This window comes from Elephantulus edwardii, unplaced genomic scaffold (genome assembly GCF_000299155.1).
Source record: "Elephantulus edwardii isolate Elephantulus edwardi_28Jun2011 unplaced genomic scaffold, EleEdw1.0 scaffold00058, whole genome shotgun sequence".
Lineage (NCBI taxonomy): Eukaryota > Metazoa > Chordata > Mammalia > Macroscelidea > Macroscelididae > Elephantulus > Elephantulus edwardii.
The window spans coordinates 266463-283075 of NW_006399808.1; the positions used below are offsets into that span (position 1 = coordinate 266463).

General features: G+C 39.0%; 1 protein-coding gene across 1 annotated transcript in view; it reads left to right on the top strand.

Moving 5' to 3' along the window:
* The window catches only part of LOC102867831 (transmembrane protein 254-like), an 18842-nt gene extending 13082 nt beyond the window's left edge, over positions 1 to 5760 (top strand). Inside the window, exon 4 of the mRNA XM_006887467.1 lies at positions 5640 to 5760. Within this exon, the coding sequence (XP_006887529.1) occupies positions 5640 to 5760 (121 nt within the window). The remainder of the gene's footprint in view (positions 1 to 5639) is intronic.
* The last annotated feature ends 10853 nt before the right edge of the window (positions 5761 to 16613 follow it).

Here is a 16613-nt window from a genome sequence, read left to right on the forward strand (position 1 = left end):
CAGCGCAGGAGGGGAAGACCCTCTATGAGATGGATTGATTCGGTGACTGGGGTAATTGGGATGGGTGTGTCAGAGACAGTGCGGTTGGTGCAGGATAGAGCAGGGTTTAAGGCTGTTGTGCATAGGGTCGCTATGAGTCACAAACGACTCGACGGCACATAAGAACAACAACATACATTATTGAACCCTTCTTTTTCAGTCTCTCCCCAACCCCAAGGTCAGTTCTGTTTTACAACAGTGGCACTGTGCAGTATTTGTCCTTTTGTGACTGAGATATTTCACTCAGCATAATGTCCTCAGGGTCACCCATTTTTAATAATATTGCATTAATTCCTTGTTTTTCAATGCAGCATAGTGTTCCATTGTGTGAATATACCACAGCTTCTCTATCCATTCGTTTGTTGATGCGCACTTAGGTTGTTTTCGGCTCCTTGCTATTGTGAACAAAGCCACAATAAACATGGGTGTGCATATATCTGCTTGGATGTCAGTTTCTGTCTCTGTAGGGTATATTCCCAGTAGTGGAATTGCTGGGTCAAATGGTATCGCACCATACCGCCTTCCACAGTGGTTGCACCATTTTACACTCCCACCAACAGTGAATAAGGGTTCCAGTTTCTCCACAACCTAGCCAGCATTTGTTGCTTGCTGTTTTGTTAAATTTTGCTATTCTGACTGGGGTGAGATGACATCTCATAGCTGTTTTAATCTGCATCTCTCTGATTTTTATATATTGATCTTCTACTTTGTCACTTTGCTGAATCTTTTAGTTAGTTCTACTAGTTTACTTACCAAGTGTCTGCGATTGTGTATGTATAAAATCATAATATAAGTGTAAAACCATCTATAAATAGGGATAGGTTCACTTCTGCCTTTCCCATGTCATATGGATGCCTTTTATTTTCCCCTTTTGCCTTGAGTAGGGTTATTAATACAGTATTGAATAGGAGTGGTGACAGAGGACATCTTTGTCTGCTGTTTGCAAGAAGAACACTTTCCATCTTTCTCCATTGAGAGCAATGCTGCTTATTGCTCTTTTTTTCTGTTATTCCTTTTTTATATATGACTTTAATGATGTTGAGTTATATCCATTCTCCTATTTTGCTGAGAATTTTTTAATCAGTAATGGCAGTTGGATTTCATTGAGTGCCTTTTCTGCATTATTTGATATTATGTGATTCTTTTTCTTTATGTAATACATTTTATTTTGTGTACGTTATGTAGTGAATTGCACTAGTGAATTATGTAGGTTTTTCTAGTGTCAGGCCATACTTGCATAACTGATGTGATTGCTGTTTGGTTGTAATTTATTATTTTTTTAATATGGTTTTGATTTTTTAGGCTAGGGAGGGAAGGGTGTGGAGAGGGAGGAAGATACTTCAAGGGCTCATGTGCTTGTAGGGGCTTGTCTCACGTTTGCTGGTTAGACCTCAAGAAAGAGGCTTCTGGGGAGGCAGGGTTCAGGTCTTCAGCCGGGCAGGCAGGCAGGGTTTTAGGCTTCTGGCTTTGGGGGCTGCTGGCTTCAAAGGCTAACACATCCAAAGGTCGTTGTGCAAAGTAGGATTACAGATAGCAGGCTTTGAAGGCTGCCTGCATCAGAGGCTGGTTTGTCCAAAGATCATTGTTGCAAAATAGAGTCAGTGGTTCACTTTAGATGCTGACAAGTTCAAAGTCAACAAGTACATCACACTTTATGTCTAGAGACCATGAGCCACAGAACCAGATGCAGATCTGATAAACAGTTCTCTAGTTTTTCTGCCAAGATCCAAACTCAAATACCATGCAGATCATACCTTTGACGACTCCTAGCCGTAATCAGGCTAATCATAATCCTGCGTTATTAATCACAGAGATTAGAATTTATTGCACATTGTAGTTACATAAACTGACGATCATGGCCACGTTGACATGCAATATTAATCATGACACCATCCTTGCTGCCAAAGGAGACTTTACTTTTTCCAAAACAAATTCATTTGTTTTTTCTGGAAGCCAATGGGATGTTTAATATTTTTGTGAACATCATAATTAAAGTTTATTACTTTTCCTTCAGTCTTCCTTATTATTATATGCAGATTTCATATGCATATGAGGTGTTTGATAATATCTTTCATTGCTCAGAGACACCTTAGTCCTCAAAGTGACAGCTTTGCTTTTGAACACTTTGAAGAAGATTTTAGCTGCAGATTTGTTCATTACAATACATTGTTTAAATTCTTGGCTGCTGCTTAAATTGATGTTGATTGTGGATGCAAGTACAATGAAATTCTTGATTTAAATCTTTTCACCACTTATCATGCTATTACTGATTAGTCTGGTTGTGTTAAGATGTAATTTGTACAAGGCTGTAACCTCTGATCTTCATCAGATAATATTGTATCCACTGTATATTTCATGTTGTTAAGTCTCTTCACAGCCAAGATGCTTGGATATTTTACTATTTCATGTTTAAGAACAAATTTCTTACTTATTCATACAGATTGGAAAAGTATGGCGAAAGAATACAACCCTGACACATACCTTTTTCTGATTTTAAGCTACGTGGTGTTCCCTTAGTCTGTGTGATTCACTTCTTTTTGTTGTATATACAAGCTCCTAAGGCAGTTAATTTTATTGCATTCCCATTCCATACAGTAGTATGCATAATTTCTTAGGATTACATTCAAACACCTTTGTGTAGTCAGTAAAACACAAGTAAACATCTTTTTGGTGTTTAGACAAGATCCATCTGACATCAGCAATGAGACTCCTTATTTCATATCCATTTCTGAAATGAACAGGAAGTTCTGTCATTATACCACTATAACAATTTTTAATTTTATCTTCAGCAAAATTATACTTAATTATGTTGTAAATAATACAGTTCAATAATTTCTGCATCCAATTGAACTGTTTTTCTTTGGAATGGACACAGATATGAATCTCTTACAGTTGGTTTGCTACTTAGGGCTGTCTTCCAAATTTCTTAGCATAGGCAAGTGGACACCTCTATTCTTTTTGGAACATCTCAACTGGTGTTCTAATTCCTGGAGCCTTGTTTTTTGCTGATGACTTGAGTGCAGCTTAGATCTCTTCCTTTAGTCCCATTGGTTCTTGATTATATGTTATCTCCAAAAGTGATTGAACTATGATTCATTACTTTTGGATTGTAGTTGTTGTTATGTGTCATCAAGTCGCTTGCCACTCATAGCAAGAGTATGTACAAGATGTGCAAGAGCCCTAATCCCTGCTCTATCCTGTGCCAACCTCACCTCTCCCACACACTCACTCCCACCATCCCAATCACAGAATTGATCCATCTCAATGAGGGTCTTCCTCTCCTGTGCTGTCCCTCCACTCTCCCAAACATGATGTCCCTCTCCAAGGATTGGTGCCTCCTTGCAACATTCCCAAAGTATGCCACACAAAGCTTCAGAATCCTTGACTCCAAGGAGCATTCCGGCTTCACCTTCTCCAGGACAAACCTGTTTGTTCTCCTAGAAGTCCATGGTATATTCAACACTCTTCTCCAGCACCAGAACCCAAAGGCATCAATTCCCTATAATCCCTAGTCACTGTCCAACTCTCTGATGCATAACACGTAATTGTGAAGACTATAGCCTGGATCAGGCGCACCTTAGTCTCCAGCCGGACATTATTGCTCTTCGGTACTCTTGAGAGTTCCCTGACAGCTGACTTTCCCAATGCAATCTGTCTCCTGATTTCATGGCTACTGATACGAAGAGTGTTGCTGTGAAGCCAAGCAAACTAAAACTGTTAACGATCTCAATCTCTTCACCATCCATACTGATGCTGTCGATTGGTCCAGTGATGAGAATCTTTGTTTTATTGATGTTGAGCTTCAACAATTCGTATTGAAGGCTGCAGTCATTGAACTTCTGCAGCAAGCCCTTCAGCTCCCTCTCAGTTTCAGCAAGCAGGGTTGTATCATCTGCGTAATGCAGGTTGTTGATGACTCTTCCACCAATCCTGATGCTACCTTCCCCCTCATACAGACCAGCGTCTCGGATGATCTGTTCTACATACAGATTGAAAAGGTATGGAGACATAATACATCCATAGTGGACCCTCTTCTTGATTTTGAACCATGTAGTGTTTCCTGCTCTGTTCTGACAACTGCCTCTTGGTTCAAGTATAGGTTTTGCATAACCACAATCAAATGTTCTGGGTTTCCCATTGTTCTCAGAGTCAGCCATAGCTTTTTGTGATCCACATAGTCAAAAGCCTTTGCATAGTCAATGAAGCACAGACATTCCTCTGGTACTCTCTGCTTTCAGCCAAGATTCATTTAACATTAGCTATGATTCTATATATTCTTGCCATCATCTTTTTGTGTTCAGTATTTTGCACATAGAATTTGTCAATATTGTAACTTGAGACTTGCATTTTTTCTTTAGTTTTTGCAGCTGGAGAAATACTGAGGACTTTATTCCCTTTGACATACTTTAACATTTTGTTTTGTTTTGTTTTCTTAGCTATACATTCCAATCTCCTGTTGAGCCATTTTCTTCATTTCCCACTTTTGCTTTAGCTGTTCCAGATTCAAGGACGTTTCACAGTTTCTTCTCACATCTATTTTGGTCTTTTACTTCTTGCCTATTTTTATGTTTAGCTTTCTTCATGTGTGGTGTCCTTCATGACATTCCACAGTTCATCTGCTCATTCCTATTTAGTTCATCAAATCTATTGTTAAGATTGTCTCTCTAAATTCAGGTAGGATATAGTCAGGGTGGTATTTTAACTCTGTGGACTCTATTTTAGACAGTTTAATTTGGAAGACTATAAGTAGGTTATTGACTATTATTTTGCTCCATGTTCTACTTCCCCTCCCCTTTTATTGCTATCAACTTGGAGCTGACTCATAGCTCCTCCTCCAGTGGGTTACTCATCTTTCTCCATGAGGCTGCTGGTGTATTTGAACCTCCAGAAAGATGCCACCTTTGGGTTTGTAAAGCAACTCACTGTGTACTATGCCACCAGAGCTCCCTGTGCTCTATTCAATACTTTGTGGATATTCACTTACTCATTCATTGCCATGAATCAGAATCAACTCATAACTAACCCTCCATGGGTTTCCAAGCCTGTGAATCCAGGAGACATCTCTCTCTCACAGAGCTGTTAGTGGATTTGAACTGCCAGAGAAGAGCAGCTTTTGCTAGCAATGTCATTTCCTCTGGACTAGGCCACCTGAGCTCCCCTACTTTCTATCGTCTCATAAATAATCTTAAAACTTGAGATGCTAGGTACTATTAATTCTAATTTTCTAATAAATAACTGATTCTGAGAGAGCTTGAGTTACTTGCCCAGAGTTGTATCATCAAAGCATCTGTTCCTCATTTATAGCAGTGTTGCTTACTGTGTCTGCATGTGAGAATCATGTGAAGGACGATTTTGTAACAGAGTTTCCCTGGACAGTAGCAGGACTGTATTTTTGGTGAAGCCTGCTCCATGTTAGGTACACATATTAAAAAAGAAAACCAAATGAATTGTTTCAGACAGAGAATCGTAATATTGTAATATAAATCCAAGAAAAGAAGTTGGCAGATTTTTTTTTTTTTGGTAACACGGACCACAGTAATTTCTACTCAACCACTTAAAATTCTCATATTTAAATTTTGCTCTTTTTTTTTTCTTTTCAGATATAAAGGCATCACAAATGATCGGGCTCGGCTCCTCTGGTTTATACAGACATTCCTTTTTGGAATAGCATCTCTCTCTATCTTGATTGCTTACAGACCAAAACACAAAAAGCAGACGTAAAGAAAACATTTAAGAGCTTGTTCTACTTTGACATTAGGTTCCACCTTCCCCCCCCCCACCCACCCGGGTGGGTGGTGAGTAAAAGTGCAATGTTTACTTGATCTACTTTCTACAAAGTCTTTTGCTTTTGGAGTTATTTAGGACTCTCTTGTTTCTCATTATTCTTTCATATTCCATGGCTGAACTTGAGTAGACTGTATTTAAGGGTGAAGTAGAGAAAGTTTCAGTTTCACACACTGAGATCATTGACGCTGTTGGTGTTCTCCACATCTTCCTGGCTGAGCACCTCACGGTGGTTGTGGGTGCTTTCCTCTAGGATAGCACTGGGCAGACTGGACAGGTTCTTCCGTCACTTCAGGGCACACTTCCTATTCCAAAGGCCATCTTTCTCACCACCTGCAGCACAGTAGCAGCCTTTTAATATCTAAGTTTTCCACCCTATTGGGGGGCCACAGAATTAATTTTTTCAGACTTATGCTTAAAGCAAGTCACAGCCTTGCCTTTATACATTTGGTGCTCCTCCTGGCCTGCAAACTGAATGTCAGACACCTGATAGGTAAGATTCTTAATTTCCCAAACTTATCACCCACATTTGTATTTAAACAAGGCTTTACCTTAACATATCTAGGCTACCTGTTAGTGTCCTATGTAGTAAATCTACCTGCTGGCATTCTTCCCACCCTCCCTCCCCTCAGCCTTCTAATCTGATTATAACATCTACACTTCTCTCTTCTATTCTAGCCCTCCTTCCTCAAAATTTTCCATCTTTCTGTACCAAGATAGGAGACCGACCCTTCTACAACACATTAACTCTAGACAGTTATTAGACACTTGTAAGGCAAGAGCTGAGGTCTTAAACTCCAGAGAAAGCAGAAACAGAGGGAGTACCTGGGCAGGGCAAGTTGCGAGATTAGGTCTACTAACACAGAGGTATCGGTGACAGGCTTAGAACCCAAAGAAAATGACTGGGGATGCCTTCCTCCCACAGGATTCTGGGAACCCCACCATGCCTTCAGTGTTTCTTCTTGATGTTGGGCTCTGGTAGTCAATGCCAGATTTGCTCCTTCAAGCCACATCTTTGCTTGATTTCCCCCTCAGCCCCTGACCCACAGCCTTGCACACAGATTCTTGATCAATGTTTATTAAATATGCAAAGGAAAGAGAATCTCTGATTCCACTTTCTAATTTTTTCAGTGTTGTTCCAGTTTTTGTGTGAAAATATCAGAACTCTTTCAGCATGTCCACATCTCATAGAAAAGCTCCAGACTGTCCTTTCTGTGAGTCCCCTTGGTGGGAAATTTACTATACCACTACATCTGTGACATGAGAGATACAGTCAACCATAGTAAATACTATCATATACATACACACACATACACAAAACCTAGAAAGATTACAAGACACAAATTATTTGTATTGGAGATAAATTTCTACAATATCTCTTTCTGTTTCTTTTGTGATTAAGGGATTGCTGGTATGAAAAAGATTTTTGACCATAAGTTAAAATATTTAAACAAATAATATTTTAGTAACAAAAAATACTATGGTAATCTAACTCAGATTTTTTTGAGTCAGGGCTTTTTCAAGAAGAAGAAATTATTAATTGTAATATTAATTGGGAGCATGTTATCTAATGAAATGAAATAAAGTACTGTGAATTGTTTCTCCAAGTCATTGATTTTTATTTTGTTTTATTTACAAATTGGATATATCATCACACTCTTCTACTGTTTCCTCAAATAGTCTTTATTATGGAACTCTGTATCCATAGCTCATCACTTACCAACTTGGATAAGTTCCAAAGACAAGATTGCTTAGTAATAATTAGTGTTGTACAAAAATGGAGGATGACTTCATTATATCACAAAGTGATGTCTTCCTCATTCAGAACTGCCAGATGATGCTGTGTAACTCTCAACCACCAGTAGTGATGGCCCAGCCAAGCTTACACATCACCTTAGCTTCATAGCCAGCAGTGTTCTTACCTTGCATACCTGCTGCACATTGTTAGGCACAAAATACATCAGTAGTTTTTTTTCTTATTTTTTGGCTTTTCTTTTTTATTAGTAGATTTTTATTTTTCTTTTTACTGTGGTATGAAGTGTTGGAAAATAGGATGTCGATAACTGAAAAGTAGGTATATAGTTCAAAGATCAGTTCATTGACAAGGGGATCGAGCATATCCTGGTTGCAGAGCACATGCTCTTGTGTCAGAGCCCTGCTGAGCCTACTTTCTCACACACTGAGTCACTGAGGCGGGCATGAATGTGTCCTTTTCTTCATTGACTCATCTCATTTTTTGTTTTCATTCTCATATTCATTTTATTCACCATTTGATACAGTATATGCAGTAAGTGAAAGGCTTAAAAGTTGATTAGTATTCAGGTGTTTTAAAATATGCCTAATTGAATCCCACTGTCTTAATTGGGCTCTTGTCTTGGTTCAGCATGAGAGGGACTCTTAGAGAAGTAGGTGAGGTGGAGGTGGAGGGGTAGGAGTGGGGCGAGGCCATTCATAGACCTACAGGCTGGTCCCAGAGAAGTGAAGTCCTTTACCTAGCATCATACAGAGGCAGGACTGTGCTGGACCTGTGTGCCTCCGCTCCTGCAGCCAGGAGTTTAGAAGTAAATCTATGAAGCAAAAAATAAAAAAAGCAGCCATCCTGCTTTTATGTTGTAGTTATGCTGGTGATGTGAAAGAAACCGCTTGATGTTGACTTTAGATATGAAAATGCACCTTGATCAAAGTAATCTTGACAGACTAAGCTCTTTACCCCATCTCCTCTCCACTCCAAATATTTCCGGAACATGTACATTTTGGAACAACAAAAACAAAAAAAATTTACAAATAAAAAATACAGAAAATTAGTCACTTCATAGCTTAAATAATAACATGCACATGTATGAAAAAGGAGTGCTGGTGATACGCTGGATTAATTACTGGACTACTAACCAGTAGCTCATTATTTGAATCCAACTTTGCAAGAGAAAGTTGAAACACTTTCCTACCATTAAAATTCACAGATCTGGAAATCCTGTAAGGTAATTCTACCCTGTTGTATGGGCCAGAATAGACTTGATGGCAGTGGGTTTAATTTATAAATTAATGCTGTTTCCTGCATCCAACATTTTTGCATTACAAGTAGATGTGTTTTATAAACCACGATGTTAACACAAGTTTTGGGGTTAATGGAGTGCCCTAGATGTGTAAAGCCGTCTTGAGGAGAACAACTCGCCATCTCAGAGAACACTGTTGTCTTTCCTTTGACTGAAAACATAACAGAGGGAACTAACAGGGTAGAGAACAGTGCAATCACATGTTTTAGCTTGCTGAAACTCTGCTACCTTGTAAATACAATTCATCCTTTCCTAACAGCACAGAAAAAAAAATTACTACAAGGCTAGTTGGATAATATTTGTAAGCTATGAGACCTTTCTCCCTGCAAGGCTCCTTGTCCACAGAAAATTGTGAATTATGTTTCCCTGTTAATCAAAGCTGGACAATGAGAATCGATAGTTATCCATTCTGCATTTGTTTTTATGAAGCTACTGATCCTGTTTCCATGGTGGACACTTGAAAAGCACATTAAATACACTCTATTTATTAGTTAGCTTAAACATTTTTTAAAAAATTAGACTGAGTAAGATGGGTTCAATAATGTATACTGCACTGAAACAGAGGAGGGAGAGAACCGTTTAAAAGAGAGATGTAACTGGGTATTTCTGTCATCACAGGAGACTAGAGCGAGGGCTACATGGTGGAGGGGACCTGGGGGAGGGTTTGTAAAACAATGAAAGAATCTTTTCTTTTACTTTTCCATAATTTTTGGACTCATGTACTTATAACTTGTTAGTCAAATTTGTGTCTTCTAGGTTGCAACACCCCCATGATACATCTTCAAGGATATGTACATGTACAGCCAAGCACAATCAATAAGAGTGCATCTGAATTCCAAAATCAATCTCCATAATAGTCTATGTGTTTCCTACTGCCAAAGGGGCCCTTTAGAGTAGTGAGAGAAGATCTTCACACTGAAACCCACAGCATCCCTTTTCAGCAGGAAGTAGCTAAGAGAATACGCCGTCCCCTTTTCCTTATGACTCAGGGTGAAGTCTCTCTCAGGGAGGAGTGATAGGGAATGGCAAAGGATACACTGACAAAGAAGATTAATCAGAACTGGCTTTGACAAGCACTGTGGCATTTGGACAAGAACAAACTGGGAGGAGGGTAGAGAGAATAGTGCAACAATGAATGAGTGGAAGCCCAAAATCTCTGTAAATGTTTATGAAAATTAATAAAATATAATTATAGAAAAAAAAATTATTCCTAATTTTCTTAAATCCCCAGATATCGTTAGAATCCAATTGACATGCTTCAACTAACAGATGCAGCCCTGGACGGGCTTACTAGTTTCTGCCAGGATATTTGGAAGAAAGCTACCTGGCTGACTGATTAGAAAAGATCCATATTTGTTTGGCCCCATTCCCAAGAAAATTCAACAGAATGTGGACATTATCAAATAATATCATTAATATCTCATGCAAGTAAAATACTACTGAAGATCATTCAAGACCAGCTAGAACAGTACTTGGACAAGGAAGTTCCAAAAGTTCAAGCTGGTTTTAGAAGGGGCCATGGCACCAGGGTTATTATTGCTGATACCAGATGGAAACTGGCTGAAAGCAGAGAATACCAGAAGAATATTTGTTTGTGTTTTAATGACTATGCAGAGACATTTGACTATGGATCATAACAAATTACCACTAACATTGATAAGAATGGGAATCTCAGAATACTTAATTGTTCCCATACAGAATCTATACCTAGATCAAGAAGCTATTACCCAAATAGAGCAAGGAAACACTGCATGGTTTAAAATCAGGAAGGGTACCTATCAGGGTTGTATCCTTTCTCCATACATATTCAATCTATAGGTTGAGCAAATAGTTTGTAAAGTCAAACTATGATGAAGAATGTCGCATCAGGATTAGAGCAAAACTCATAAACAACCTGCATTATTCAGATGACAGAACTTTGCTTGCTTAAAAGGAAGAGGATATGAAATGCTTGCTATAGAAGATCAAAGACTACAGCCTTCAGTTTGGATTATATCTCAACATCAAGGAAAGAAAGATCTTCACTACAGGACCAATAGGCAACATTATGATAGAATAATGATTGAAACTGTCAGTGATTTCACTTTGCTTAATCAGCAATCCACACCCTTGGAACTAGCAGTCAGGAAATCAGGAGGTGTATTACATTGGGCAAGTCTACTGCCAGGAACCTCTCCAAAATGCTAAAGAGCAATGATGTCAGTTTGAAGACTAAGGTGTGCTTGATTGAAGCCATGGTTTTCTCAATTACCTGCTATGCATCAGAAAGCTGGGAAATGAAGAATTGATGCCTTTGAGTTGTGATGATGGAGAAGGGTACTGAATATTCTATAGACTTCTAAAAGTCTACAGAGATATCTTGGGGAAAGTGCAGCCAAAGTGCTCCATGAAAGCAAAGATGGTGAAGCTTTGCTTTCATACTTTGGACATGTAGCTCATACTTGGAAAGACAGAGGATCAGCAAAGGAGAAGGCCTCCAACAAGATGGAAGAATTGGCATTGTGACTTCAGCAAAGGGTTGAAGTGTCAGAGATAATAAGGATGCCATCAGCAGTGGGCTATTTTATAAGAGATGATGAGGATGGCACAGGATAGGACAGGGTTCAGGTCATCTGCTCATAGGGTTGCTATGAATTGTACTCAACCCTACAGCACCTAACAAGAAGTTTCTTAAAATAAACTTTTCACTTATCTTTGAGTTTGTTGGTCTGTGGTGGCTTTTGTATTCCTATGATGTTGGAAACTATGCGAGTGATATTTTAAATACCAGCAGAGTCATTCATGATGGAGAATGTTCATAGAAACTTCTAGACTAAGATAACAAAGAGCTGGCACTATCCTTCCAAAGTTGAGGCAGTGAAAATTGTATAGATCACGAAAGGCCAGTGAGTGTTTATTAGAGTGTTGAAGATTAACATCGAGGTCACAGGACACTCAAAATGTGTAGTAGCCAAAACAACATGATGTTGAAGAGGGCAGAGGGAGGCAACAGTTCCCTCTAGTCTCCATGAGTAATATTTCCAGCTAGAGAGACAAGTAAAACATGGAAAGGAGATATTTGTAAGAATAGTAGAAATAAGTGCCCCAGAAATGACCTATTTGAGAGACCTCATAAAAAGTTTAACTCTAGAGAACCCAGAAGAAAAAAAAATCTACTTCTAAGTACAGCAATAAACTTTAAGAGTAATCAATGCATAAAAGAGGACAACCTTTCAGGACAATCCTTTCATTTTAGAAGGATTGACATTAAGTTGGACATCAAACTACTGCCTTGGATCCTTGAAGACATTGGTATGAGAGGGTAATTAAAAAGAACAATCTCCTGCATTCAAGGGCTCAAAACATTTGCCACAAAGGCCATATTGGAAACACTTGGAGGAAATCCTTAGAGAATACAATAAAAGATCAGAAAGATGAGGGAGTATGTTTGTGTAATGATTTGAAGCCTTGGAACCATATTGAACAATTCTATACTCTGTCCTACAGGATGTCAGTGAGTTAGAACCAACTTGATGGTAGGGGGCTTATGTTTGGCTTTTTTAAAATTAAGAAAAATTGTTTAGAAGCCAAGTTCTAATCTTCATGTTTGTATTAGAGTATCATCGCTTTAATACCTTTTGTTGTTTATACCATTGAGTCAGAACCGACCCATAGCTGACCCACCAGTGAGTTTCCAGAGGCACTAAACCATGTGGAAAGAGATTGCCACATTCTTTTCCCTCAGGGAAGCTGGTGGATTCAAACCGTGTTGGCAGCACAATTCCTTACCACCAAGCTACAAGAGCTCCCTTATGCCTTCTGTCAAAATTAAAATTTAAAAAGTATTGATTCCTACCAATACTGTGCCATCCCAATTCTATATCTATCTCTTGAACTTCCTCCCATGTTGAGAATCCCACCTCCCAAAATATCAATATATTTTTTGAAGTACAAAGTAGTTATAGAATGGCTCTGATTTGTCAGCTAATATTATTACAATTAAATGATTTTTTTCTCATTATGTTGTACATCATGACAACTGACTGGAAGAGATCCATATTTATTCTCATTCCCCTAAAAAAGATGATCTAATAAAATATAGAAATTATCCAATATCATTAATATCACAGGCAAGTTAAATCTTGCTGAAAATAATTTAAAAAACAGCTGGATGAAAGAGTTTTTCTTTTCAAGAAGAGTGAATGGGGGGAGGGGGTGGGCAGGGAGAAAAAGCAACAATAAATAACTGGAAACCCTAAGTCTCTGTAAACTTTCATTAAAATTAATAAATAAATAAATAAATAAACAGCTGGAAAAGTACAATGACAGGAAACTTGTGTAAATTCAAACTGGATTCAGAAGGACAAGAGATATCATTGCTAATGTTAGGTGGACCTTGGCTAAAAGCAAAGAATACCAGAAATGTATGTGTTTACTTGTGTTTTATTGACTGTGAAAAGGCATTTGACTGTGTGCACCACAAAAAATTATGGCTAACATTGAGAAGAATAGGAATCCCAGAACATGTAATTATGCTCATGCAAAACCTATAACTAGATCAAGAAGCTGTTTTTTAAAAGGTACAAGGGAACACTGCCTGGTTTAAAATCGAAGGGGGAAAAAATAATCAAGAAAGGTATGTCAGGGTTGCATCCTTTCTCTACACCTATTCAATCTGTATGCTGAACAATTAGAGAAGGTAGACTCTATGAAGAAGAATGTGACATCAGGACTGTAGGAAGACTCATCAACAACCTTGTGTAGATGACACAACCTTGCTTGGAAAACGTGAACAGAACTTGAAATAGTAGCTGGAGAAGATAAAAAAATTACAGTCTTCAATATGGGTTACATCTCAACACCAAGAAAACAAAAAGCCTTACTACTAGACCAACAGGCAACATGATGTAGATGGAGAAAAGATTGTAAAGATTTAATTTAACTTAGTTCCCTTATCAACAGCCCTGGTAACAACATTCAAGAACCCAAAACACATGCTGCATTGGGAAAATTTGTTGTCAAGCGCCTCTCCAAAGTGCTAAAGAACAAGGATGAAGATTTAAAGTCCAAGATGCACCTGATCCAAACCATGATATTGTCAATTGGTTCCCATGCATCTAAAAGTTGGACAATAAGTAAGGATGACTGAAGTGGAATTGACACCTTTGAATTGTGTTGGAGAAGAGTACTGAATATACTGTTGTTGTTGTCATTGTTGTTGATTGCCGTCAAGTTGAGCACAACTCATATAGAAAACAAAAAGGCCTGAACAAAAGGCCTGAAGGTTTTCTATAACATTTATCAAAGTTCATAGAGTTTCCAAAAGCATGTTCATTAGGAAGTGGATATACTATGGACTGCCAAAAGAGCAAATAAGTCTGTCTTGGAGGAAGCACAACCAGGGTGCTCTTTGGAGGCAAGGATGGTGAAACACCATCTCACATAATTTGGGAATGTTGTCAGGAGGGACCAGTCCTTGGAAAAAGTCATGATGCTGGGAAAGGTGCGGGGTCAGGGGAAGAGACAAAAACCTCAACAAGATGAGCATCTCAGAGATGGTGAGGATTGTGCAGAACAGGAAAGGGTTCAGATATGTCGTTTATAGGGTCACTATGAGTAGTTGTTGACCGCATGGCACCTAACAACAAATAAGAGCAATTTTAAATATTACTTTAAGTTTTAAAATCACCTTAATTTAGGTTTAGGTTCACTTACTACTAGTTTGTCTTCAAGTATTTGGTTGTTGTTAGCTGTTGTGGAGTTGATTCCAATTCATGGCCACTCTTGTATTACACAGTAGAACTGCCCCACGGTGTTTTCTTGGCTGATTAATCTTTATGGAATTAAATCTCCAGAGTTTTTCCTTCCAAAGTACCTTCTGAGAGGGTTTGAACTATCAATCTTTTGGTGGCAGCTGAGCACTAATAATTTGTGATACTCAGGGACTATTCAGGAACTTCTGGTAAGGAGCAGCACCACTAATCCAAAAGTATGTCCAAAGATTTGAATCTACCAGTGTCTCCATGGGAGAGAGAGGGGCAGTTTCCTCCTGTGAGGTTGACTGCCTCTGAAAACTCACTGGAAGATTGGGTATGAGTTGCTTCTGACTCAACAGTACATGACAACAACAGGGGCTATTCAAGGAAGCTCTGGTGCTGTAATCTATAAAGAGAGGAGCTGCTAAACTGAGGCAGCACCTGTGGTGATCAGAATCCACCAGCTGCTCTGAGGATGAGAGGTGAGCAATCTCCTCCCATGTGATTTATGGCCTCCTAAAACCAGACACTGCCCTGCATGCACTCACCAGGTTGTGCCAACAAATCTGGAGGATAACCACCTGGCCAACTGACTGGAAGAGATCCATATTTGTTCCCATTCCAAAAAGAAGGTAATCTGATAGTGTGTAAATTATCAAACAATATAATGAATATAAAAAAATATAATTACTATCACATACAAGCAATATCCTGCTGAAAATGATCCAAAAACGACTGGAACAGCACATCAACAGAGAACTGCCAGATGTGCAGGCTAGGTTTAAAAGAGGCTGTGGCACTAGGGACATTATGGTCAATGTTAGATGGATCTTGGCTGAAAGCAGAGTACCAGAGGAATGTCTATCTGTGCAAAGACAATTTGACTGTATGGATCACAGCAAACTGTGGCTAATTCTGAGAAGAATGGGAATCCCAGAATACTTAATTGTGGTTATGCAAAACCTATACCTGGACCAGGAAGCCATTGTCAGAACAGAACAAGGGAACACTGCATGGCTCAAAATCAGGAAGTGTGCATGCTAGGAATACATCCTATCTCCATACCTTTTCAATATGCAGAACAGATCATCCAGGAGGCTGGACTGTATGAGGAGGAATGTGGCATCAGGATTGGAGGATGATTCATCCTGCGTTATGCAAATGACACAACCCTGCTTGCTGAAACTGAGGAGGACCTGAGGCATTTGTTCCAGGTCAAGGACTGTAGCCTTCAATATGGATTGAAGTTCAACATCAAGAAAACAACGATTCTCACCACTAGGCCAGTTGGCATCATCATAATAGATGGTGAAGAGATTGAGGTTGTTAACAATTTTTGTTTGGTTGGCTCCACAATCAACACTCTTGAAACCAACAGTCAGACAATCAAAAGATGAACTGTACTGGGGAAATCTGCTCCCAGGGACCTCTTCAGAGTACTAGAGAGTAACAGTGTCAGTCTGGAGATTAAGGTGCACCTGATTCACATCACTGTCTTTGCAATTACTTGCTATGCATCAGAAAGTTGGACAACGACTAAGGATGATAGAAGGATAATTGATGCCTTTGAGCTGTAGTGCTGGAGAAGAGTACCGATACACCACGGACTGCTAGAAGACAAAGAGGTTCATCCTGAAGAGGGTAAAACCATGCTATTCCTTGGAGACAAGGATTCTGAAGCTCCATCTGACATAATTTGGGCATGCTGCAAGGAGGGACTAGTCCTTGGAAAGGGACATTATGCTGGGAAGGGAGGAGGTACATTTCAATAAAGGAAGACCATTGATGAGATGAACTGACTCAGTGACTGGAGTAATGGAGGTAGCTGTGTCAGAGAAAATGCGGTTGGCTCAAGAAAGAACAGGGTTAGAGATATTGTACATAAGGTTGCTATGAGTTGCAAGCGATGTGATGACATAACAATCAAACCTTAAGCTATGAGTAGGTTTCAACTTGATGGCAATGAGTTTGATTTTGCAGGATAGCTCGAGAAGACAAAGCA